This window comes from Haemaphysalis longicornis, unplaced genomic scaffold (genome assembly GCF_048455015.1).
Source record: "Haemaphysalis longicornis isolate Haplotype H1 unplaced genomic scaffold, Haemaphysalis longicornis Haplotype H1 scaffold_2, whole genome shotgun sequence".
In the NCBI taxonomy this organism is placed as follows: domain Eukaryota; kingdom Metazoa; phylum Arthropoda; class Arachnida; order Ixodida; family Ixodidae; genus Haemaphysalis; species Haemaphysalis longicornis.
In genome coordinates, this window is record NW_027526295.1 from 288,198,087 (window position 1) to 288,224,652 (window position 26,566).

The 26,566-nt window shown below is 47.2% G+C and overlaps 1 protein-coding gene across 1 annotated transcript in view; it reads left to right on the forward strand.

Moving 5' to 3' along the window:
* LOC144168667 (neprilysin-1-like) overlaps nt 1-26,559 on the forward strand; it is a 77,983-nt gene extending 51,424 nt beyond the window's left edge. The window contains exons 10-24 of the mRNA XM_077697609.1: nt 3,158-3,272; nt 6,618-6,695; nt 10,150-10,301; nt 13,027-13,246; nt 16,044-16,142; nt 16,688-16,765; nt 19,559-19,665; nt 21,331-21,395; nt 22,128-22,179; nt 22,278-22,345; nt 23,295-23,413; nt 23,502-23,567; nt 23,637-23,732; nt 23,813-23,871; nt 26,365-26,559. Coding sequence (XP_077553735.1) covers nt 3,158-3,272; nt 6,618-6,695; nt 10,150-10,301; nt 13,027-13,246; nt 16,044-16,142; nt 16,688-16,765; nt 19,559-19,665; nt 21,331-21,395; nt 22,128-22,179; nt 22,278-22,345; nt 23,295-23,413; nt 23,502-23,567; nt 23,637-23,732; nt 23,813-23,871; nt 26,365-26,470 — 1,480 coding nt within the window. The 3' untranslated portion in view covers nt 26,471-26,559. The remainder of the gene's footprint in view (nt 1-3,157; nt 3,273-6,617; nt 6,696-10,149; nt 10,302-13,026; nt 13,247-16,043; nt 16,143-16,687; nt 16,766-19,558; nt 19,666-21,330; nt 21,396-22,127; nt 22,180-22,277; nt 22,346-23,294; nt 23,414-23,501; nt 23,568-23,636; nt 23,733-23,812; nt 23,872-26,364) is intronic.
* The last annotated feature ends 7 nt before the right edge of the window (nt 26,560-26,566 follow it).

A 26,566-nucleotide genomic window follows, 5' to 3' on the forward strand; every position in this document is an offset into this window, starting at 1 on the left:
TCCGCGTAGCTCCGCACGTGTGGATGCGCCGCGCCAGGCCGGATAATCCGGTCACGTGCTGTTGACGTCACATATCCGTCCGCCTCCGTGAGAGGGTTTCTCCGTCGTGTGAATCCCGCTATAACAGCTGATACCAATAACAATAAATTTTTCCCATGGTTCATCATTGCCAGTAAACGTTGGATTTGTTTCCTTCACCTGCTTTCACATTTTCTGATCGTCTGATACCCCATTTGGCTCCCTTCTTGTCGTGGAAGGAGCGTAAATCCCCACGTGGCCTCCGAGATCACCCCCGCAAACGCGCGCGGCGGTGATCTCGGAGGCCATGATCCCCACGTGGCCTCGGCGATCGGCAGCCGGGCGCGGCCGATCGCGGAGGCCCGTGATCCCCATCATCCGTTTCGCTCTGCATACCCCAGGCGGCGTCATCGTTCCAAGATCAGCTAGCACTGGCTCGCGCGTCCAAATCGGCCGTCATTTTCCCAAAGGCGGTAATCGTTTTTATTTATTTTCAGAATAAACAGGTAAGTACCGTCGTTGTTGCCGACGTCAAAAAAAATATAAAACACAAATGCGACCATCGTGCGAAGTTTGAGAGCGAACCGACCAGTGGTTCGCCTCAGAAACAAAAAAAAAATTGAAGTGCTTCAATTATCGTCGCAAAACCCTGTATGTCGTCTAGGAGTCTTATGCTGGTCTCTTCTATTTCTTGGCCCTTTAACGCTTTCAACATTGCTGCGGTGTCTATTGTGGGGATATTAATGGGACTGCTCCCATCAGGGGGGGGCCGTAGCCCGCGATCCCCTCTCCCAGAGGGGGCGAGGATTGCTCCTTGCGCTCTCCCTGTACGGGGGTACGGGGTTGACCAATGCACGCAGGTCCGCGGGCCACGTGGGGCGTGACGTAGAGTCGGAACATTGCTGGCGCTAGGCGGGACAAGAACGAAGAATTACAACACACAAGTGAAGTGTGTAATTCTTCCGTCCTTGTCCCGCCTAGCGCCAGCAGTGTTCCGAAGTCAAAAAACCAACTAGCCCCATTTCAAGCTCTGACCGTGGCCTCCGCGATCGGGTGCCGGCGGCGCGCCGCCGGTAGCCGATCACGGAGGGCCATGCTCTGACGTAGAGGGTGCACCGCCCGAGGGAAGAGTTTCTTGCCGCGGCGCGCGCGATTCGGAGACCGTCGAACCCGGCATACGACTGCCAGGCGCCGACTCCGTCAGGTACCGCGCACGCGCGTACGCAGCTCGCTCGAACCCCCATTGCGAGCATGGTGGGCACCTTGGCAGGCTGCGTTGCATTGCCAGGTGAGGCCCACACTATGAATAAAACGCTTTTTCATAGTCTATAAATGCCATGTAAACGGATTTGGGGAAGTCTGCGGATTTTTCTGTTACTTTATTGTCCATGTGGATGTGATCTGTTGTTGAGTGTCGTTTCATAAACCTAGACTGTCAATTATGCGGTTAACTATTACTTTGGTAAACAGCTTGTATAAAAACTGAGAGTAGGCGGATGGGTCTGTAGTTCTCAGCATCTAGACTTCATTGGCGGGATGTGGGTGAGGGGTGAGAGGGGTGTGACGTGTCCCGCCAGCCGGCAAGGTACGCCACTTTCCCGGTCAATCGTGTTTTGCTTCATGAGCGAGTGAAACCCTGCAGTGAAACCGAAACAGCTTCCGTCATTACATCAACGGTTCATGCCACCAATTTTCTAAATAACGACGGCCAAATAGCGACTTACGCACCGTGTTTCAAAATTGTTTTGCCTCCCAAACTACGTCCAAGAGCCCCCCCACACAGCTTTTGTTCGCCACGCAGTTAACGTGGTGGTGGGGCGTCATCCTATTCCTCGCAGAGGAAGAAAAATTTGGGAAAGGCCCTGACGAAGCAGAAAAACGCCAGTTCAGGCCTTTCTATGCTTTCCCGTCGTCAGCTGCATCTGCTCCTGTCAACCACGTGACGCCCGCTGGTGCCGCGCCATAATGTAAGGCATCGGCGGTGAGGCCCTGCGGCATCGTCGTTACGATGGCGTAGCCAGTGGGCTCCTGAGGGCGTGAAAGAGCCGCGTGACTTCCGCGACATTTCTCTCAAAACGCCCATGCCAAGCGGGGCCTCTCCTAAGCTTTTCTTTTTTTTTTCCTCCATGCTTTTTCCTTGTGTTCTTCGAGCTCGCGTATGGAGGTGCTCTCGCAACAGACGCCGCCATGATATTCCAGCCGATAGGCAGCTGCCACCGCTAGAGTGTACTAGCAAACTTCTAGTACACTCTACCACCGCTTACTGCCCACAACTTGCGTCATTGCGGTGCAAGGGTATACGTACACGCGTTGTTGTTTTGCATAGACGGTTGCTCCGTGACTAAGGCGTTGTGCTGCTGAGCACGAGGTCGCGGGTTCGATTCCCGGCCGCGGCGGCCGCTTTTCTGATGGAGGCGAAAAGCAAAAAAGCCCGTGTGTACGAAATTTCGGCACATGTTAAAGATCCCCAGGTGGTCAAAATTAATCCGGTGCCCTCCACTACGGCGTGCCTCATGGCCTGCGTTGCGTCGGCGCGTTGAACCCTTCAATCAATCATTTCGCAGCGCACAAAGCCAGCGTAAGCAGCCGAAGAGCGTTTGGAAAGCGCGTATGCCGTGAAGGTTCCCGCTGAACGCGGCAAGAACGTGGAAGGCGGAGGACTGAGGAGAGCAGGTTCTCCCCCTGAAGCGGAACTATATAGGTGCGGCGGTTCTCTAAAAGCAGTCGTCGTAGACATTCTTACTTCGCGGCAGCTGATGGCGGGATGAAGAGGCCCTAACCAGCGATACAGTGATATCATAGGGAGGTGGTATTTGTGTGCCTTGTCAACATTTGACGCCCTACAAACCTCCGTGAACATACAAAAAAGTAAATTAAATATAACAGCTAAAGGTATTGCAAGAAATGAAAAGAATGCGCGAGTGGCTGGTAAAAGAAGGGTAGCGTGTAAACTGCAAAACAAGGGGTCGAGTGAAAAGAGAAAAAACGCGAGCCGATGTGCACGCAACTGATGCGAGCTCGCTCCTCGGCTGGCGCAGAGAAGCCGCTGAACACGTCGCAAGGGAAGGACCCGGTGCTAGAGCAGCTGGACAGCATGGGCGGCTAACCCGCTGTTCACTCGGGGCTGGCGGAACTGCAGCTACTGCTGGATCAAGGCGGAGACCCCGGCTGGCGCACATGGGGCTACAACCAGGCGCTGCTGCTCGCGCGCTTCGACACACGACGCCAAGAGACACAACCGAAGGGTGCTTGTGGTGAGGCCGCATTCGGCTGGCCAGCGGCCACGCTGTGATGCCATAGCTATGCGGTTGACGCCTTCCTATTCGATGTTCTCGAGATCCCTGGAAATGCGCTCGTAAAGGTTGCCATGCGAGCAAACGGTATTCGTATGCCTAAATACGCAAATTCACCGTCTTAAAGGATGGTCCTAATGCATTAGGATATTGCACTTGCGTATTGTATAACGCATTAGCGGGAACAGGTGGCCTTCGTAGTACGCGCGCCATCAGCCAGCCGGCGTTGGTTGACGATGAGAATAGTGCGGTGTGTTTGGTTGGGACATAAATTTATTTTGAGGCTTTTACATGTGTGTGACGACGTTGCAGCTGCACCGCACGCCAGTCGAGAGCAGAATTAAAGCTTAAGAGCATGACCGCGGGAGCCCCAGTGGCAGCAATACTGCGCGAGGAAATCGTTTCCTCGTGCCCTTACCCTTATTAGCTGTACCAGCGCGGTCACACAAAGCCGCAGAAATTTGAAGGATGCAAAGCAGCTGAATACAGTAGCCGAGCATTTTTTTTTTTTCAGACTCCAAAAATTCGGACTTGCTGGATATTGTGGGCTTTCCCGGGCAGCCGCCAGTTGTCCCATAGAAGTCATGACTCGTGGATTTTTCGGACTGCTCTTTTATTCGGACTATTTTTTGTTCCCCTCCAGGTCCGAAAAATCGGTCGGGCTACTGTACCGATCTCTTCGTCCCCCCCTCCTCCTCGCCTTGAATGTCATGTGATCGGCGCTTCCGTGTTTATTCCGTATGTTTTTGGAGTAATAAACGTTCCAGTCAGCTTCGAAGCAATTCCGGGTAGCTTAATTGAACAGGGATCTGCAGCAATTCCTCTGACAACGCCCCGCGTTGTAAACATTTACAGCTGTTTCCTATTGAAGCATTTCAATGAGGTTCTATTTATAGTGTACAACACCCATGGTATTGTACACAACGAAGAAATACCGATCTCGAACACAAAGTTGGAAGCTAGCGCCTGTCCTGCAAACTTTGTGTTTGCCGTATTTGTTTTCTGGTTGCGCCTCACACCACAAGAACCATATACTCACCAGCTAGCCCAGAGGGAAGTTGTTGTCAGTATTACCACCCCTTTCCTCTTCCAAGCAAATGAAACTCCTTGGGGAGACGCCAAAGCGTACAAACAAGTTGGCCCTCCCCATCCCTCTCCATGGGCATCCCAGCTCTGTCAATAACAAAAGCGAATTGAGCTAAAATTAGCCTGCTACACAAGTCTTCAACCAACCATTCATCTCGTAGACCAGGCCCATCAGCCAGTCAAACAACCATTCCTTACATCTCAATTTCCTGAACAGTCATTCGATCAATCGGTCTGACTTCATTTGTTGAGTGAAGATCAGTCGGGTAGTCAGTGACTAGGTTTGAAGAATCCACCAATCAATTCCGTTGCAGATCGGCCCACCAACCATTCATGTTCACACAAGCAGTCCTGGACAACGTGAAGTCTGTTGAGGACATCAAAATCTTTCCTGCGCGACGTCGCTCTTCGCTACCGGGATCCCCCAGCTGGCCAAGAGGCGACGGATTTGGGAAGACGTGGACGAGCAGATCGATGAGATGTTCAACTTCTCCAGGTCGCTTGTCGAGGTGCGGGGCGGACGGACACATTGCTTTTCCAACAGTTTCCTTTTTATTGCATCTGTGCCCCTTAGTAACACTGAAAGTCTCGGACAATTTTCACTTAGCTGTGAATTACTACTCACATAGCTTTTTCACGTATATGCATATTACCTGGACCTGTTTTCTATCAACGATGATTCAGACAATTTAAACAGTTCTTTCGATCATTGCATTTCATTTGCCTTGGAAGAAGCAGATACGCGGTCAATTTTTTGGCGGCAAGTGATTGGATCGAGCGACAGACAGACAGACCAAAAATTTCCGCTTTTATGTGGTCCAAAAAGGACTATCATCTGTAAAAGGATACCGTATTTACTCGCATAATAGTAGCACTTTTGTTTTTAAAGTTGATGTTAATTTAGGGGGTGCGTTTATTACGCGGGGTAAATTTTTCGCGAAAAAAAATTTGAGCACAGAAAAGGCAAGCAAGTTGCGGGTCAAATTTCTTTACGTTAGGTCTCATGAACATAATAAAAATAATAAATAAAAACATAATAAACTTCCGCGCACCACCGCCAGCCGCTTTGCAAAGTGACGCAAAATGCAGTGTTTTCATGAATTACGGAACGCGGCGGAGCGAGTTTGCTGCGAGGTGACAACAGGGCGACCTGTAAGTGGCTGCCGCTGTCACATTGCGGAACATCAAAACAGACATGGGGGCCGGCGCAGTATGCTGAGCGCATTTTTTTCTTTGTCTTGTGAGTACATTATGTGCATATAGTGAGAGTTTCTTCCCCATCAATACTGAACACATGCTTGCCGATACCGCTAATATCGGCAAGTCTGCGGCAATGACGTAGCCATGTCCGCTTTGAAATGGAAGTAAACAGAGGGTCTATTCGTTTCACCTGCACCGCGTGAACCAGTTCAGGCGGGTGCCGCACTTCGCCGTTCGTTTCAGCGGTGCAGCTCGCGGCACCTGAACCGCGGGCGTTCGATTCACCGGTGGTGCGACGGGTGCAGGACGGGTTCATGGCTTTGCCTGCACTCCCTGCCGAGGAGGTGCAGAAGCAGACGACAAAAGTGCAGGGCTGGTTCCGCCGATGGCGGAACCCGCTTTGCACCACTGTGAACTGGTTCAAGAGGTGCAGGCTGAATCGAATAGACCCAGAGGTAAGCACGATCGTCGTCTGCTAGACTTGGCGCACATACCACATGCTGCTGGCGGCAAGTTCGGGGTGCGTTCATTGCGCGGGAAATTAAAAAAAAAATCGAATTTCGACGACAAACTTCAGCGGTGCGATCATTACGCGAGTGCGATCATTATGCGAGTAAATACAGTACAGCATATATACAACATTAGTGCACGTTTAAGCACCATGGGGGACCAGAACTCACATTTTTTTCTACAGCGGTGCGCTATAATCTCAGCCGCATCCAATGAACTTGTTCAACTACAAACATGAGAAATCGAACTTTGCCACAACGGGGATTATATTTCAGGTGAAGTGTTTCTTTTAGTGCAGAACGTAAATTCAAAACAGACACGGATTTCTTGCATAACCAAAATGAGATCACGTTGCGAGTTGTAACAACCTTGCTTTGAACCCAGTTTTCTCTATAGCCGTTTTAGTTGTATCAGAAATGCAGGTGATTGCACGGGTGACACTCCCCCAGCGAGATAGCCGCATGAATAACATGCCTCGATGTTTTCTTTTTTTTGTCGTACTTTGCACAGGAACTGGGGCCTCAATCTCCTGGCCCCCAAGAGCCTCTCCGAATGACAGTGGAGGAAATGCTGAAAGAGATCCCGGAGGTTCGTGCATCTCCTCCAAAACATCACACTATGCACACAAAACTGCACTGTGATAAACCAGGGTCCAACTGTTCCTGCTTGGTTACTGACCCGCAAAATCCGAAGTGAAATGACTCGTGTAAAATCTTTCGGTGCTGCGATGTTTAGTGTATTAGGGAGTTTTGCATGTGCACCCCTGTTTGTAGCTGAACGCACAGCTTCACGTATACCAGTAGCAACTGCATGAATGGGGCTTGTGCAGACAGTAATAAAAGCAAGACCTCGTGCGCACAAGGGTAGTACAAAGTTTGTATCATGGGAGAAAATAAGTAAAAATTGGCAGTATTTATCTGCTCGCTTCTCTGCAAATGCCGTCGAGCAATGGCAGTCTTCTGCCGCCCCTGCCGCTCCCCTCGCACACTTGTTACCTCCTTTCTCGCTCCTCCCGTCACGAATGCAACGGAGGTTCGCATTGCTGGCGTGCCATCTGTTGAGACCTTTCTTTTCCCTGGTGCCAATTGAAGCAGCTCAAGGCGACATGTTTTTAGTGTTTTTTTTTTATCTTGCCTCGATTAGACACCTTTTCTTATATTTCATTTGACATAAAAACCAGAACTAAAATTAAAACAGGCGTTTTTAGTTGCGCTCGGAAGTTCTGCCTCAAATATGCCTGGAGATTTTTTTTTTTTCTTCGCTGAGTATTGTGGACATGTGTGAAGCGTGGCAGCAGTTCATTCGTAAAGAAGCAAGCAGATACGCGGCCACTTTTTGGGCCAGGCGGCAGGTGGCTGAATTGAGTGACAGATAGACAGACCAAATTTTTGCCTTTAGGTAACCCAAGAAAGACTACTACGTATTCGAAAATAAGGGACCGGGTAGCTGGACAGGTGGCACCGCCTCGTGGCGCTCCGCTCGTTAATGGAATGGACCAGCGAATTAGGATGCGCAGCCAGCCGTTGGTTTTGGTCGAGTTTGCCTTGTTGCTTTTAATGTTCATCACTTGTTCTGAGTGAATATATCCGGATAAATGATGTTAGTAAGACATATGGTGTATTGCTGTCTGCAATACACCATATTGCATTGCAGCACAATACACCATATTGTCTGCAATACACCATATTGTCTGCAATACACCATACACCAGACACCAATGGTGTCTGCTGTCTGCAACTGCGGAAACTCGCCAAGTGCTTCTAATTTGGTCGCTTCTATCAATTCCCGTCACTACAGTTTCCGCACCAGCATGAATGACACAACAACTTGATCCAATTGGTTCGAAGATGGGGGAACGAACGCGCGAGTTTGAATACTGTGTGGTCGTGGAAACACTGTGGCAGTTTACAATTTTCCTAATGCGTAGCATTCTTTGCCGAGTACCCCCACAGCCAGGACCGTGTAACGTCCTGCATTTCCGCAAAAATGCAGATTTGGTGGTGGAAGTAACACCATTAATGATTGGAGATTAATGGTTGGATTAATGGTTGGTCAGACAAAATTTTGAAAAACCAAAGAGTAAGAAAAATAATAAAATTTTCACAAAATTATCTGACAAAATTAAAAATATGCATAGTATACATCTCCCCCCAAAATTGAAGAATAAACAAAAAATGTTCGCAAAAGAACGTTTAAAATACGAGTAAAAGATAGCGAAAATGGCGAACAGTGTAAAGCCCTGCATTTCCACAAAAATGCAAATTTGGCAGCAGTAACACCTCCAGTCGTTATAGTAGCGTAATTGGAGATAATTAGTGGGTCAGAATTTTGGAAAACCAAGAATAAGAAAAATATAAAAGAAATACCGAGAATGGCGAACCGTGTAACGCCCTGAATTTCCGAAAACATGAAGATTTGGCGGAAGTAACACCTTCAATCATTACCTATAATAGCGTAAATAAAGATTGGTTGGTCAGAATTGTGAAAAACTAAAGATAATAAAAATAGAAAAAAAAATTTCGCAATAACCTAAAAAAAAATTCACAGCATATCCACGGGGTGACTGATGATGAGTGGGCGAAGCTCCTGAGGGGAAATCATCGGTAAAACCGTGACTCTTCAGTGAAAGTTCGCCCACTACATCTGTGTCCGAACGTAACGTCTAGAAAGTCTCGCTTAAACCGCGCGTCGGCACCTTGGGGCTGAGCTCGCCTGATGCGTTTTGCAGACGCCTCACGAGCTCTCACTGCATCGGGGTCTGCCTGCCGATACGCGCGCTTTCTCGCCGCTTCCCGTTCTCTGACGTTTTGGAGACCCTCTTCGCGCCGCAGCCGTGCCGCTTCGCGTACGGCAGGGTCCTCGCGCCGTTGCCGTGACGCTTGGGCCTCTCGTTCTCGAACGCTGGGATCTTGGCGGCGTCGTCGCGCAGCCAGACGACACGCTTCGGCCTCCCGCTCTCGTGCGTCAGGATCTTGGTGGCGGCGTCGCGCAGCTTCACGGAGCGCTTCTGCCCCGCGGGCTCGCACATCTGTAGCCTTATCCATCGGGCGACTCCGAGCGCGCGCCAACAGCGAACGGATTTTATTACAACGCTCCCCGCCATCTAGTAAACAATCCAAGAACTAAACTAGAGGTAGCCACGCCATCTAGTAAACAATCCAAGCGCATCTTTTCATCATATACAAGTACCGCCATCTAGTAAACAATCCAAGAACTAAACTAGAGGTGGCTACATACATACGTCGAGGATGGACAGACCCACGCCTTAAGGAGCTTCGCCCCTAAACAAAAACTCCCACCTCCCCTCGCGGGAACCCCCGTGTAGATGCGACGCATAGGGGGTTCACGTTGCAGCGTAGGAGCGGCGCTGGAACGATGGAGCGGAGCGGCGCAGGCACCGCGTTTTATAGCGCGCATAACGGTGAGGGGACGCGCCGGCGCCAGTGCGTCTGCCGCGGCTATGACGCAACACAATCCACTTTAATACAATCCAATCCAAGCCAAGCCAATCCAATCGAATCCAATCCAATGCCCCTCGCGAGAGAGTGTTCGCTATCGGAGAGGAGAGGGGGTGAGCGGCGGAGAGCACAGCTGGCGCGGCGAGGAGAATGGGGGAGGGGCGGACGCCGACGACGCCGGATGCAGGGACAAGGCGGGTGAATGAGATGCGGTCGCATCTAAAACGCTAGAATTAGTCAGTACAGTTCTAAGGCACTGATGAACATACGAACGACCAAATAGTAACAGTAAAACTATAGATCTTTACAGAACTGACCTGGCAGAACGCCCATGCTTCCAATTCTCCTAACCTTTCTAGGCATGAAGTTGAACAGCACAGGGACGGGACTAAGATCAGAGGCGACAAACACGGGCGCTGTTCAACTTCATGCAATGAACCAACTAGCCCAGTTACAAACCCTCCTACAGTTCCTTTCTAGGCAATAAAACAAAGGCGTCACTTGGAGCACTGCGTTATTATTGCGGACTCTCTTGTTGGATCTGGTCAACTGCAAATTTCTCGTTCATCCATGTATGCGTTCAGATTGATTGGATCAAGTACATCCACAAGCTGACGTCCTTTGCCCTAAAGGCGGCGAATCTACCAGAAGTTGGCGAGAAAGACAGCGTGCTTGTGCTCAATCTGGGTGCACTGCGGACACTGGCAAAGTTCATAGGCAACTGGCGCCACTACAGGTGAGTACCGCGAAAGTCCGTTGCGGAAGCATCGAGTACTGTCACCACCAAGGGAAGCGGAGTGGAAGGGCAGCCAGCCACAGAACAGGGGCAGCTCGACTGTGCCCTTGCACTTCACGTGGGAATCGGGGAGAATTTCGTACAACACCAGAACACGTGCACACTTGAACTGTGACAGTGCAAAGAAGAAAAAGAGCGCGCATCGGTTAAAAAGGGAATGTGGTAACCTCGGCTCCGAAACCGCAACGTGAAAATTACGTGTTCGATACTTTACCAATGGAGCTATGAGAGCAGCCCTGTGCTCCGCCTCATTTTTTTTACATTTCAATATTAAAGAATGTAAATACACCCACGCGAAAGTAGCGGAATATCTGACACATTCTTATATATCATTCCCCAAATAGGTCATCGTTGGAGTCGGTGAGGTGTTTCAATAAAGTAAAAACAATTAGGCTTAATTTTAGAAATATGCAGATGAAACTTGCAATATACAAGTCAGGGTGTTGATGTACAAAATCTTTTTAATTGAAAAACAAAGTAGCTATTTCTATTTTGCTTTTATATTCAATTCACGACATTACTTTATGCTCCGGAGTAACTTTGTACGTCCAGTGGCGGATGTTATTCGGACTGGTACGTCCGTTTCTGGATGTCCACTGCACGTCCAAAAATGTACATCCAAACATGGACGTACAGTGGCCGTCCAAACTGGAAATTGGATGTTCGACTGTATTTCGGACGTCCCACGGACGTCCGTGGTTGCTTGAGAGAGAGAGAGAGAGAGAGAGAGAGAGAGAGAGAGAGAGAGAGAGAGAGAGAGAGAGAGAGAGAGAGAGAGAGAGAGAGAGAAACAGAGAGAGTCGGTTCAAAATTTATTAATTCGCAGTCTTTACTCGGTAAATGGATTGATTAATCGGGTGAGTTGGTTATGGAGAAAAAAAGGAAACAAATATTTCACGTTTGGTGGGTGTTTTTACTGTCGCGTAGCCAACACGGTCAAGTTTGAGTCATTCCAGGCATTCATAGCAAGTTGGCGCTGCTCCGCTAGCTGGCTTATTTTCAGGCACCAGTACGTATGTTTCTAGGGCTATGCACAGACATTCCCGATAAAGTAAGCTGTTCATCATCATGGCGCTGACGCGGCCGGGACGCTTATCACCATGTTTTTTGTCAGTCCCACTATTTATGTAATCTTGAACATCGACACTCATCGATGTTATCCCCTATTAAAACGGCCATTCTCCCGTCTGCCTTGGCTATAGTATCTTGCGGTTTTTATCACTGTCATCTTGAGCATGCTTTGTTTCGTGTTGTGACATAAGGCAGGTTGTGTACCCAAGCTAGAGTCCTTCAAAGCATTGGGAGAATCTGGTATGATCTTCGGAATGAATCGCGACTAAAGATCGCCCACCCATTATATATATATATATATATATATATATATATATATATATATATATATATATATATATATATATATATATATATATATATATATATATATATATATATATATATATATATATATATATATATATATATATATACTATATATATATATATATAGTTGGCAGTCAAGAAAACCTTGGAAAGCAAAGGGGAGGATGTGGTACGTCATTGAAACAGATAAAGAATTTGGAAAGAAAGAAAGGAAGTGCAAAAAAATGCCCGCCGGGTGGGATCCGAACCCACGACCTCCAGACAGCCGGCACTCTGTGGACCGTGATCGCTGCGCATGCGCTTCCCCGTCGGGCGCGCGCACTCGCGCAGCGTTTTTCATAGAAGCGGCATCCCCGTGTCGGCGGCGCAGCAGCCGCTACGGCGTTGCACGGCAGGCATGGGGACCCACGTCCGTGGTCCCCTCACAAGCTCAAACGGAAGATTGGGTGAGCTGGTAGATTTTTGAAAGGAATAGTCAAAGCAAGGACTACAAAACACAAGAGTACGAACAGACACTGCACGGCTTTACAACTTAAATGTATTCAACCGAATGCATGCAGTGCCTTTTAATTTTGGAACGCATCTAGCCAAAATGAAAATTCCAACAGCTACAAATAATTACAAAGGTTGTGAACAGCAGCATGTGTGAGGGTTGTCAATCAAGGATAAATAAACTGCCAAACCGTTCAGGTACAGGAAATGCACTTTTTTTTATGGGGAAGTGTGGACTTGCTGACAATATCGCCGCCAAGTCTAAGAATTTCAGCTGCCTGCAAGATTTACAAACCATTTGGTCGCCATGCCTGCCAACAACCGAACGCCTCTAGAAAAAGTGGGGTGCAGCCGCAACGACGACGGCAATGTGCACATTGACTGATGGCTGCACACTGCAATAGACAGATTTTGCTGGTGTCCTCTGAGGCATATATTGAGGCAGCTGCCCGACACAGCGTTTGCCGTGTGACAGCCGTGTGGAGTGCACAACTCCTTGCACACACGGCACAAACAGGTGACGGTGCTTTGTGTTGCATCTCTGCCTCCAACCCATATCTGCTCCTCCAACTCAAAATTACTTGCACACAACCGTTCTTCACTTCCTTTTCGCCTCAAAGTGAAAAATCGCTAGTATTCACAAATCACTGTTATTTGTAAAGCTTCTCCTAAAGCTTCTCCTTAACAAAACAACTTGACTGTGAATGCCTAAATTTCACATTCATAGAGCAATGCTTTGCATCGGTTGCCATGTTCAGATGAAATGCACAGCTCACCAGCACTGGATGTGCAGGGCGATGGCAAACTACATCGGCTACAAGTTCCTCATCAACAGCGTCTACTTCTCCCCCCGAGAGGGTGTCCGAGAAACGTACTACAACTACACCGCCAAGTACAACGTCACCTTTGACCGCATGGCTAAGTGCAAGGAGCTGTCCGAGACCCTGGGTCTTGTCACTTACCACCACTACTTCCGCACCAACCGGCACAAGTTTGACAGGCAAAGGGAAATGGTGAGTGCAGTGAATGACCTCGCATCAGCAGCGTCAAATAGACTTGGCTAACCTCAACTAAGTACGGTCACAACCACCACCACCTCAAATTTCACCTCATCATAATTGTCAGCCTCAAGGAACGCCAATTAGAACAGAGCATGAAATGTTTCCTGGTCATTAAGTGAATCCCCAAGTGTAAAGCTCATTTTCTTTACCCAGCGCACTCGCTGGTCGTTCTTTTCTAAAAAAATGTTCCAAATCACCAATAGGTAGTCGGATGAGTTAAGAAAATGGTTTCTGCCACAATTAAAACAAGCATTTTATTCACTATTTCTGTGAAAACAACAAAATCTAACATTCTTTTTTCTTGCGATTTTACATTTGATACGGGAAGACACCCTAAACTATGAAGCCTTCCCTACCCTTTGGAGCTTCATGCTGAGTCACTGCCCCCGCTTGCAGAACTTTGAACCCTGGTCAAGGAAAACAACATGGGGGCGAACGCAGTTGCCAGTAGCGCACCTACAGGGGGGGTTTGGCGGTTGTAAACCCCCCCCCTTCAGAGGTCTGTCGACAGTCACTAGTAACCCTATGCCGTTGACCCAACTCCCTCCCCTACCCTCTCTTCCATTGAATTGGCAACCAATGTTGACCAAGTGAAGTTTGTAGTGTCGGAGCTTCTATTGTTGAAAATTTCAAGTTAAATCTTGGAAAAGAATATTGCTTTACTGGTATTAAAAATACACAAAGAAAACAGGAGCACGCACTTTTAAGACTATGTGCGAACCAACTTGCGTATCACTTGAAGTAGTTTAAGAAAAAGAACGAGAAAATTTCTTAGTGACCAAAAAGTGTCCGTGGGTAGGAAATTTCTGAATGCGTAAGAATCCCTGGGAGGTTTAAATTAATCCGTAGCCAACCCCCCATGGCGTGCCTCATAGCCCACTTTAAACTGCAATTACAATTTTTGCAGGGCCACACTATACCACTTTCTGAACCTTTGTGCACAGCTGAAGTCACAAGGTTTGAATCACTCATCTTCTTAAAAAAGGGACGCTGCAACTTCCCATTGGTTGGGTTCAGTGTTGTCGCGCTTACCTTCTGACCTCAAATCAAATCTAAGATCAGATCGAATTTATCTTAATTTATTTAGAAGTCAAAACCAGCTGTTGTTTTTTTTTTCAACGCTAAGCACTGCACGAGCTGAAATAACTTTTCCTCTACCAATAAATAAAACAAATCCGGTTTTCCTTTATATATCGCCATAGTTTATAACACCCAAGAGAGGAAAGCAGCAACGTTTCGTGTGCAGTTAGGAAAATTAATGAACACGAATAACAATGATGTCGTGCTGAATAGGCCTCCAGAAATATGGATTAACTTGGCGACTCAGCGTAAATTGTGCCAATGTATACTAACAGATTTTGTTCACTTGCAGTTAGATCGAATCTGAGTAAACTTCTGCATTCAGACGTATTTCATTTCGGCTCTATCTTCGTTCCTTGAAACTGGCTTCGCTGTGCAAACAGTATTTTGCAGTTGGTAGATAGGAGAAGAGCCTTTTTTTGTATCTGGTATAGCAGTGAATAATAGTCAACTGTAGTGCAAAGTTTTTTTTTCCTTTCTGCATTTTTGAAAAATAAGGGCCACAAGACCGCATGTGCTCTTTACACTTTACTCAACTATATCAGACAAGAAGGCATTTAGGGCTGCTCCAGTTGTATTTGTGCCCACCTCGATCTCCCGTCATCCCTTCCTTCCCAGTCTACTTCCAAACCCGGGTCCAAGGCTTCAGGCAATGGCAGAAATGCTCGTGTCCTTCTTTGTTGTTGTTGTTAAGTGAAGGTGTGTTTCTTGTTACAGTCGAACCTGGTTAATTCGAACTCCGAGGAGATAGAAAGTCTGTTTGAATTTGCCGGAGTTTGAACTAGCAGGGCTCCCTTTGATTGGTGGTACAGCACAAGCTACCAGTATTAGAAATGCACGCATGACAAGGTAGACGGTAGTGCACGTCCTTTGGAGTGCACTTTCACTAAGTATGTGCTACAAAAGTACGGCATGCGCAGTGGTCAGTTTGAGGTGCGAACCTGAAGAAGCAAGCACGCACTTCCGGACTACGATCCATAGTGTGGAGATTTCGTGGTTTATGCCAACTGCTTCAATGTTCGCGGAGCAAGCACGTGGCTGCAGGTTTGGGAAGCTGCGGAGGCTAATGATACATTGAACTTTGGCCTTCGGCTTTGAATTTCACGAAAAGTAGTCCGTGCGGACGGGCAGTATTGTTCAAATTAACCGTCGCACATGTTTCAGGTTCAAATTAGCGAGAGTTTTCCCCCCAATCAAATACACGTTACTTTGTCGGCATCAATAGACCAGTTCGAATTATGCGTTGATTTGAATTATATGACTTCGAATCAACGAGGTTCGACTATATATTTCTCCTGCAGGCAAATTTTATGTTATGGCAGCTGCTTTGTGTGGGAAATAAGAAAACTTCGACGACTACTCTCTTATATCAGTTATATATTTTTATGCTTGATATTTATTTATTTATGTTATTTATTTACATTTCTATTTATTCTTTTATATTTACTTATTTTTATATTTCATATTCGTTGTCCAAATTTCAAACCTCCCCCAGAATTGGGTTAAGGTGGCTTAATTGGGTGCAGCACTAATGGCAGTTGCTATCACTGTTTGTCGCAAGGCAGGACAGGGTCATGCAGAAGGTGCAAACAAATGGACACCTATTCTGTGGTGAAGAGACAGGGTTGCCCAATTTGCATTTATGCACGCATACATTTGTTTTGTCCAGGCTGTGCACATGCTGGACCAAGTGAGAGCCCAGTTCAATGCCACACTGAAATCAGCGGCTTGGATAGACAACTCGACAAGAGCACTGCTGTCAAAAAAGGTGGGTGAACGTCAGGTGCCTCGGAAAAATAACCGGTGGCCCGGGACCTACATGTTTGTGGCAGTGAAGAGTGAGCGGTGCCACCCAGAATCGCCCTTGCTTTGCCCCGTCCTCCAGCCTTAATAACCACAGGGCTGGGCTCACAAATCTGTGCTGCGCTTATGGGCCCTGCATGAGCTGAGGGTGAGTGCTCCCATGCACAGTGAGCCTGTATTGTGATGTGATTGAACACCCAAAGGCAGCCAAATGAAACAGATAAGTGGTGCAGTGTGCCACGCGTGTTCTGACCAGGACGACCATGCACGACTTGCCACGATTCACGCAAGAATGCCATAAAGTGTGGCACAACATTAGCCACTGGCACCAGCTCACAATGGACAGGGCAAGGTATTGGCTGGAGCGGGCTGTGAGCTGCACGCTTTCGGTACTGCGACACCTTCTATATGTCCAAATTAGACATTGATAGTATGTCTGTCTGTGTGGGTGTGCATAAACACAGCGCAGTCCATCAATTTCCTAGCTCCTGACCTCCTCCTTTCTTTCAGCTTGAAAACGTGCACGCCCTGGTCGGTTATACTGACTGGCTCTTGAATGCAACAGAGGTCCACAATTTCTACAGAATGGTGCGTACATGCTTGTTCCTGCTGCTTGCTCTATGCTCTGGGCAAAAAAAAATCTCTGCACAATGCTTCACACGTCGGCACTTCTGCCTATCTTACAGCAGTTAACTTTCAGGTGCAGCTAGGAGTTGAGGAAACGCATTTCCCACCAGGGTGTGCAGCATTCAATGTACAAGTAACATGAGCAAGCAGTCTTACATTCAGGTAATCTGTCGGGTCATCGATATGAAAGGCTACATATCAGACAGTCGTAAGCTACAAATAAACCTATAGAAATTACCACTGTCACTTTTTGCCACAGCATGAAGATGGTGAGAAAGGCAGCTAATTGCAACAGAGGCACAAGGCTCGCCCCTTGTGCAGTCCAGCATTGAGTGCTTCATCTAGGAGGCATGCACATAAAACCCTCTTCCTCTTTTATTTCTGTGATGAGCTTCATTACTCGGTTCTCGCTGCGCCATGGCTCACCAAACCTATGCCTGTCACTCTCAGGTTATTGCTTGTGCATTTTTCGGTTCAGTGTTAAGTGGATGCAGGCAAGGGTTACTTTCCAGTTGGGTACCGGCTACAGTGACAACAGTGGTGAGCTTGATGTCTGACAGAGTTGCATACAGCTGGGCTGCATTTGGATGCCTTCACCTCTCAATTTATGTTGGTACACTGCCAGGGCTCAAAGCAAGGAAGAATACTGCATCTTTCTGCCCTGCCTTGAATTTCACTGAGCCAGAGGTCAGCGCCACCACTGTGCGTGATCATCCAGCTCAGCACTCCCCCTTCTGCTCCTACGCAAAGTAGACCCTTTTTCACCAGGGAGAGAAGCGAAAGGCTCAGTGGATTAGTTCTGTGCTCACCCACTCAGTGGGAAAATATATTCCTGAGTGCAGACACTGTGAACTTCAGTGGTAGAATGGATGACTGATCGCACAGTGCAGGCAAATCAGGGGAACCAGAAGACTGCTTGCTGCGCCCCCCACAGCTTGCACAATCGCGGACAATTAAAACTAAGAAGCCGAGAGCAAACAAAAGCCGATTGCCAAGAAGAGGAGCGTGCACCAACCAGATAATCCATGCAAACAAAAGGGCCATTGTTGTTACATTGTCACCTTAGGCTGTCGTTTAGACACCGCAGCTTGCATTGCAACAGGTAAACAAGTCTACGTCGACAATGGGCCCTGGTGGCTTTTGGCAAGTGTTAGCACGTAGCATTGCCAAAAGCCAGTTAAGACGTGAGGCCAGCATATATTTGCTGCTGTTTTGTTAACCCTTCTAAATGCCTCAGAAACTTTATGTCCCAGATCTGCAATGACGTAAAGTCATTTAAACAGAGTCCATGGTCCCCTATTTTACAATATTGCATGCGCACTTTGTGTATTTTGGCTGTTTTGGGACTTCTCTTTGCTATTTAACCACTGTCCTTAAAACCTGAAAGTATTACATTGCTAATGCCAAAAGCAAGTCAATAATGCCATATTGACTCAATTCTAAGCACCCCCTTTTTTTTCACGATCATGATCCCAAAGTCAGGGCATCGTGAGTGCTTAGATTCGAAAACCTAACCCCTCCCCCACAACTTTTTTTTGCAGCCGCACGTAGACAAGAAGGGTGGAAGGAATAATGTTTTATTTCGCAAACAATAAAAAGCAAAATAGGTACAGACAGTAAACTTGCCGCTTATGTCTGATACTTAAGTCACCCTCACTACCATTCGAGTCCATTGTGCTGCTTGGGCCGCCGCTCTGCTTCCCCCAGCCAGTCTTCTTTTGTTCCAGTGAAGTGTTTTTAAATCTAAAACTCCGCAAATGACTAGGCCGCAATGGCAACCCGGGCCTGCTTCTACATGCCCGAGATCCACCTTGCAGTGGTGGCTTACAAAAGGGGTGCTTAGATTCTCATGAAAACTTTTTCCCAATTTTCCTTCCTAAAACTAGGAGAGGGTGCTTACAGTCGCAAAAATATGGTAATTTCTCCACTCTTGAGGTCAACAAAGAAAAATAACATGCGTAAACTTCGCAGTGTCATTCTTTTTAAACATGCCAGAGCTACTAGATATGTTGCAAATATCACATACTATGTTTCAGTTTGTTATAAACACTCTGGTGGGAAAAAACAAATTGCGGGTAAACCTCATAAAACTGTACCTTGAGAGGAGGCAAAAACACCGAGTACCACAGACGCAGAGTGCTCAGTGGTAGCAACGAGGCTGAGATTGCCAATCTGGAGGTTTGGCACGTCTACTTTTTACCCCAAAATATGACTTAGGTTTGTACCTACTAACAAAATTCTATAGTACAGTAAAACATTTGCTGGGCTGTCATCATCACTCCTCCCCCCTTCCCTTTGTCCTGGAGGTACTAAGGTACAGTGGTGTGGCCAGAAATATTTTTTGGAAGGTGTTATACGCCATCGGTACAAAAATGGAAAGAGAGCCTGCACTGAAGCAATACCTTGGCATTCCTTCGGCTTCAATAAAGCCACAGGGCCAGTTTTGTTCACTGTAAAGTCTACTAAAAATAATAAGCGTGCACACAGAACTCAGAGGAACCATTTTTGTCAAGATACAAACGCTCTTATTTATATTTTTACATTGTAAGTTGTCAATGCAGTGTGTACATAGTGTAGGAGAGAGAAAAAAAAAAACACCTTAAGGGAGGTAATGAATGCAGTAATCAGAAAAATTTTGGGGTGTTCTGACCCCGAACCCCCCCCTCCAGGCTACGATGCTGCTAAGGCACAATTCCAGTGCAATTCATGAAAAATGCAGTACAAGCACCTTTGGTTTGCTTATATTTTCTTCAGGGCGGGGCCCCAAAAAGAGACGGACCATTTCTGGAACGACTGCTGTACCACAGAGAGAACCGGTACAGGCAGCAGATTGAAGAACTCTTCTCGCCAAGAAAACCAGAGTGAGTGCCACGAGACTCCCTCCCAAAGGTGGGGCCTAGAGTTCATATCTGGGGCAGCGAAAAAGGAGTCAAGCCCTGCTATGCTGCCACCCTTCCTCATTCACCCTCCCCCGATGCCCAGCATTGGCTAAGAGTTGGAATTCAGAGGCAACAACTCGCCAGAACTTAGGCTAGCTTACTTCGTATGTATGGCACAGCAACGGAGAGCACACAGAATGGTTGGGACAAGCCACTTCAATTGCACTGATGACATTGCTACAGTGACCTTCAATTGTGTGCCCCTCCTTATGATTAAAAAAGAAATAACAGCAGTTATAAATAGAACTCAAGCTTCAAGGACACTGCTGCAACTGAGGAATTTTGCTGCGGAAAAAAAGAAAGCCTCTCCAGCTTTCATTTCGGGACTTTCTTCTTTCATTTTTCCTTGCACATGATTTCCGTTGCAATTTTTTGTTTTTTTGGCTCGAAGTAGTTCTATGCCCTGCAGAGGGTAGTGCCTTTGAGACATTTAGCCTTGCCAAAAACAACAGTGTCAGAAGAAAGTTGCTCTTGAGAAGGAAGAGTGCAGTTCTGTTGCTCAGAAGTTGAGGTTCATTAGTGAACTCATGCATAGGGTTGCACAGAGGCTTCAGGGGAAAACTGGAATCATGCTTCCCACATCACGCGACAGAGGGCAAGTGCTTTGAGGTATTGTGCTGATCATGTAAATCACTACCACTCCGGAACACTAGCACCTCAAAAGAAGGGGCAAATACAAAAGGTCATTTAAGGACGTAAGCACCACAGGATTGAAACTCTCAAAGCAGTCCAACACTGGAATGGAACTTGCCTTATGCGAGGCCGAACCCACCACGTTACAAGAGAAGCAGCATCAAGTCTTCAGTTGTGTGGTCGCTGCAGTACCGTACTCCTTGTCTGTCATTGCTAGGTGAAGCTTTTTTTTATAGCAGTCATCACCATTGCATCTACTGCGCATGCCTAACAGCGTTCACAAAATATACACTAACGGTACAATTCGCAAATTATGCGCCTCAAACACCAACTGGCAAAGTGCAAGGTACGGAATTCAAAATCAATCATAGGAAACTACACTAGCTTTTACATGCAAAAGGTACAAGAAAGCAATAGTATTTGGAAAGTACCGCGCCTACTGGGAAAACTGATGGGAAAGCACCTAGATGGCAAGTTTGTACGGATTCACAATGAAAAAACAACCAGCGCAAGAAAGATGAGTGCTGTGTTTGTAGCCGTCCTCGTCTTTCTTGCGCTGGTTGTTTTTTCTGATGGGAAGGTTAAACAGCGGCCATAAAAACAGACGTGGACAATGCAATGGTACTGAGGCGTTTTATCTAACCTTCCACAATTTATTTGGTCATTTTCTTGTTATTCTGTCTTTGAAACGATGACACTCTCATTTACTGGTCAAATGAAATATTTGCAATCAGAACAAACAGGGCAATTATGTCAATACCGGCATCCAAGACAAAAAGACGCATATTTTTTTCTCACCTATGATGTCTGTGTCAAGTGAGACAGTGTGTATTTACAAGTCATGTACATACCGCATCCTACTCTCACATTACGGTGCAAGGTTTGTGTACTGTGGCCTTAACCCTGCCATGACCCCTCCCCCTGCTCACTCCCCAACATTTTTATGCGATTCAGGATTTGGGAAGATATAAATGCAAGGACTGTAAGTGCTGCCTACAACATACGGGACATCAATGTCAGTAAGTACATTTTAAACTTAGATGCCAGTGCAGTACTTATAGCAACATGTACATGTCCAAAAAATAAAATAAAAAAAAGTTATTGCACATGTCTGTCCAAGTTACAGAGAACATTCATCAGAAAAATGGTGGAGCTGCTTTCTTTTTATTAAGTATTTTGAACTCATCCAGGCACAACTCTCAGCACTCACGATGTTCTTGCTGTTGGCTATGAAAGAAGAAAGCTCCAGGAACAGGCGTTCAAAGGAGTCTCAATGCTTTTGTAAATAACCACCACGCACGGTGACGCACCCTGCCTTGAACAAATAAGCTCGGAGTACCTGCGCCTTCCACTACCAAGAGCAGATCACAACCTCAGCTGTTCAAGAACCATTTTTCCTTTTCTTGTTAGCTGTGCTTGGAATTCCTCAGAGACAAGCATAGCCGTGAAAATCATTTCCAGCTTGGTATAGGATTTGTAGCATCACTTCCCTTCAGATACGGAGAAGAATCCACCACACAATCATCTGCTGTGTGGTGGAACTCAAGAAGTGTAGGTGGCTGTTTACAGCAAACGCATCTGCAGCTGACCCATCGAGGCCAGAGACATGCCACCCTTTGTCGTGCACGTTTAGGAAAGGAACTAAGACATGACTATGCCGCTATCTTGCCGCTATCTTTACGGCGATATTATGGGCTGTCGTTAAATTTAAGGTGCGAAGCCACTACTAATTAAGTCTGTTCTTTACGTAGAGGTGTACGCCGGCATGCTTCTGGAGCCCTTCTCTTATCTTGATGTTCCAACGTGAGTCAATTTCATGCTGAAACTTCCGTTAGCACACATTTTAAAGTGCATGTTGTCAACGAGACTTGCGCTCTATCTTTACCCTCCTCATCCCACAGATATGTCAACTATGGCACTGTGGGATTTGTAGCTGGCCACGAAATAATCCATGCTTTCGACGACAGAGGTGAGCACAGTTTGTTACGATTTCTGTCAATGATAACGGCACATTCGTAAGACAATTTTCTAGTCAACCATTGATTACAACAACGGCTAACAACATTCGTTTCAATTAAAGGCAGCCATTTGGTCAAGTCAATTAAACCTTATTGAGAAACAGCTCAGGCGAGGGAGAAGTGAGTCAGAAGCAGCTTATTTCAAGCCGGGGTGCACAACTTCAGGTCACATCCCAGTGCAAATACTGCAAGCAGCAGAGGCTTTGGCGAGCTGCATTCCCAATGCATCCTAGCATCATCTCCTGACGTGCTAGGGACGAGAGCAAGAAACGGCATGTGGAATGACTTTCTGTTCCGACCTTGAACTGTGCGTTGGGATGCGATTGGCTCACACGTCATGTTCAGGACGAGTCGTGATGCACTAAAAGGCCAGTGCAGTGATGCTGGCCATAAAACAACTCGTACACAAGTGCGCATTTGGGCCAAGGGGGCCTTTCCAGGATAAGGATACGCATACAATGCAATGGATGCTTCATAAACCACAATTCAAAGGAGGCATCGTAATTCCCAGCTTCCATAGCACACGAACGGGAGCTAAGCACTGCCATGCTGACCCTCTGCTGCCACTTGTGTGTGTTCAAACACATTTTGTTTGAACATGTTTTTTGTTTGAACATTTTGTTTGAACCCTTCATCCCTCCATGCATTTGGGAGACCTGAATTTCTCCGTCTCGACCTGTTAAAATGTGTGCATTGTCTCATGCATTGTCTAGCAAGCTGAAATGGAGGGAGCAATCCCTGTGAAATGCTCGAATTACAATCATAGTGTGGCTCTTTCAGTGTTACATTCATGCAAAGATGGCACTAGGCCAACGCCTCTAGATAGAGTCAACAGCAGAAGCAAGGGCACTCTGTACTTTGGAGTGAAAGTAGCGCATAACCTGGCCCTTTTTGCGGTAGGGATCACCATCGATGAGCACGGGGTGGACTTTTCAACCAGCAAGTGGAACCCCACAACGAAAAAAGAGTTTGACCAACGCATGAAGTCACTCATCAACTTCTACACGAACCACTTTAAGGTATGACCACAAAGACTCTTACACCTCAACAACAGACCTCCGGCTTCATAAAATCACAATTTTTTTTCCTACTATGCTCATCTTTTAGGTCAATGGCAGTCACACGAGGAATGAAAATCTAGCAGACACATCCGCCGCTCGGTTTTCCTTCAAGGTGAGGACTTGAGGAGACAGCTCCTAGGAGTCTTTTAGGCAGCTGAATACCTCCTCTTTTTCTCTGCAGTCCTACAGGAGTGAACCGGCATCTTGCACTGCTCCTGCACTGCCAGGTTTCGAGAACTACACCAACGACCAGCTGTACTTCCTTTCATTTGCTTCTGTGAGTATGCCTGCCACAGCACTCTATTGGCAAGTGATCAAGACTGGAAACTACCATGACCGTGTTTCTTGGCAAAGCAGATATGGTGCAACAACAACACGTACGACCCCAACTCCATTTACAGCCCCAACCATGCAAGGTAAGTGCACTGTTTGTTTACATACAACAAGAAAACATCGCTGATGCTCAAACGAGCATACGAATGTAGTCTCAACCTCTCCACTAGTAGTATCATGCATGGGCTCCCTTAACATTCAACAACCGTCACCGCTGATTGATAATCAGGGCGTGGAAGGATATGCATGAACTGACGGCATACTGCTTTTGCTTAACAAACCTTTGGTGGGAGCTGCGATCACGGGCCACTGAACTCATAAGCCCGATCATGCAAAAAGAAAACGCAGTGCCAGCAGGCAGGCCATGCACCCCATGTGTAACTCCTAACTGCAGTTTCTTGTGCTCTTTCAAAGAAAGGGGAGCTGTGGAAAGCGGAAGAATGAGGCTTCAGGCAGAAAAGGAGGTGCAGCCTATAAGAGGCAAAAGCAGTGATTAAACCTTCGGCTCCCAGGGTATCGAGATAGCCTGGCGGAGGTGGCGCTTCTCACGAATGCATTCTGATGTGTGATCTTGCTGCCGAGATGGGTGCCCGGGCTCCTGAGTTGCCCCAGGGCTAGTCACCTGAAAGTTTTCAGTGCAGCAGAGTTTGTTTTCCATGGTTGTGATGTTGACAACACAGAACAAACATTTTTCGCAAGATTTCGGACCACTGCTTCACTGCTAACCAAAATGCTTTGGTGACTAGCGCGTGCCAACTGCCAACCGAGCACGAAGAAAAAAACAAGATATGCTGCCTAGTGAGCTCCAAATGACAACAGTGATAGATGTGGACATGCGTTGCTCCTCGTATACCTTATAATTTCCCTAACTTGCATTTGTTATGTATGCTTTCAGGCTCTGCTTTTCGCTTACAACAATTTTGCTTTTGTTTTTCCACTGTAAGAAAGAGAGAATGAACTTTATTTCCGCCTGTAAGGAATAAAGTTTTAAACACCTTTTAGCTGTCGCTGCCTGCCTGTCTCACAGCTGCATTGTATTGCACCACAGCGCGCTATTGTGCCTGCAGCTGCTGAAGTAAGAGTTAAAACTAAAAGCACTCAGCTCGTTTCCGCAGTAAACACAGAGTTGAAGGAACCACAATGACCTCGCTCCAATCAAACGACTGCCTCATAAAATGCCAGTTAAAACGCCAACAAATTAATTATACGCTGAGGGAAACAACAAAAGGTGGCGACTCAACAGCTCCTTTGCCGTAGTTGACTTGTGACACTACACACCTAATCTCCACAACTGGCTGCGGCCACTTAAATCAAATGATTACTAAAATCATTATTAGGGATTCCATCTGGGGCTCAGAGGTATCAAACAAAAAAGTGCATTATTTTCTGACAATAAGGCAGTCTGCAAAAGGGTACAGTGAAATCGTGTAAGAAAAATGAGCAAGAATTCGAGGCCAACACTACGAGCGGCTTTACGAGCTGCAATACTCAACCGACTACGTAATGCCAGAGTGGCTCTTGGAACAGTGTGAAAGCTGGTGAAGTCGAAAGAACTGTGACAAATCTCGCCCATTCTCGCCCAAAGAAAGTTTAAACTTTCCCGGGCCCACATCCTCTGGGCACCTTCTCTGTACCCCATATGACCGTTGCAGAGCGGACCTGTGACTCCCCAAAACGTCCACGGGGCTCGCTCTTCTGAGAGGCCTGCACACACTACAGCCAGTCAATCCCTCCCTCACCGCTGGCAGCAGCAGATTGACCTGTGTCCAAGAGCCACACTTCACCCAACCCAAAGTCTCACTCCTAGCAAGCCCGCCAACGGGCATATTCGCCAATGCCACGACACCTGATAAACACCTGGCAGTGGTCGCCAAAGAATTCACCAAAGTGCTGGCCACCACTCGCCCTTGACCACGCTCGTCGCTGGCTGCCCCAGCTTCGTGTTGGGTAAGCAGGAGGCCCTCCAGCTACTCAGAACAGGGAGCTTGTTCGGACCTCACACGGATGAGCAACAACTGTGCTCGTCAGCAAGCCGCCTCTGCCCTTTCTCCTCAGGCTGCCGAGGGTTGCTCCACCAGGCATCATGGCCCCTTAGAGGACCCTCCCCTGCTCCTGCCTCATCCAACCACTGACCCTCACCCCACTGGGCTACACAGCCTGCACCTAACCAAATACCCTGCAGTATTTTGCTCACAACCCTGCCCTCTTATCCCTCCAGGCGAACATCGAGGCCAGCAACTACTGGTCCCTAGGACAGAGTGACGTCAGTTGGGCTACTGGACTACAGAGCCACATCCACTTTCACGCTCAGTATTGTCACTTCGAGTGAAATGTAGAAAACAAAAATGCTCTTGTGCTTTGCGACTGCATAATGTGGCTTGTGCCACTAATAGGAGCAAGAAAACTGTTTCGAGCAGGAATTTAAAAAGTTAATTGCTTTCCTTGCAATGGGTTAACTTGTTTGCCACCAACCCAACTCAAGCCATAACCCCTGTGGTATCACCCAGAATGACATTCTTGTGTGAAGTCAGTGCGTGATATACAAGACATCACAGTCCTGTCTTTCTTGCTCCCAGGGTAAACGGGCCACTCATGAACCTCGAAGAATTTGCTACGACATTCCAGTGTCAGAAAGGAAGTCCGATGAACCCGAGCAAGAAAGCCGCAGTCTGGGACGTCTGAAGACTGTGACCAATGGCATTTGCTGTTAGCAGTTACATACTTTAGGCTGCACAACTACCTCAGAATAAGTGAATATATGCTCCAGAGGCCAGGGGT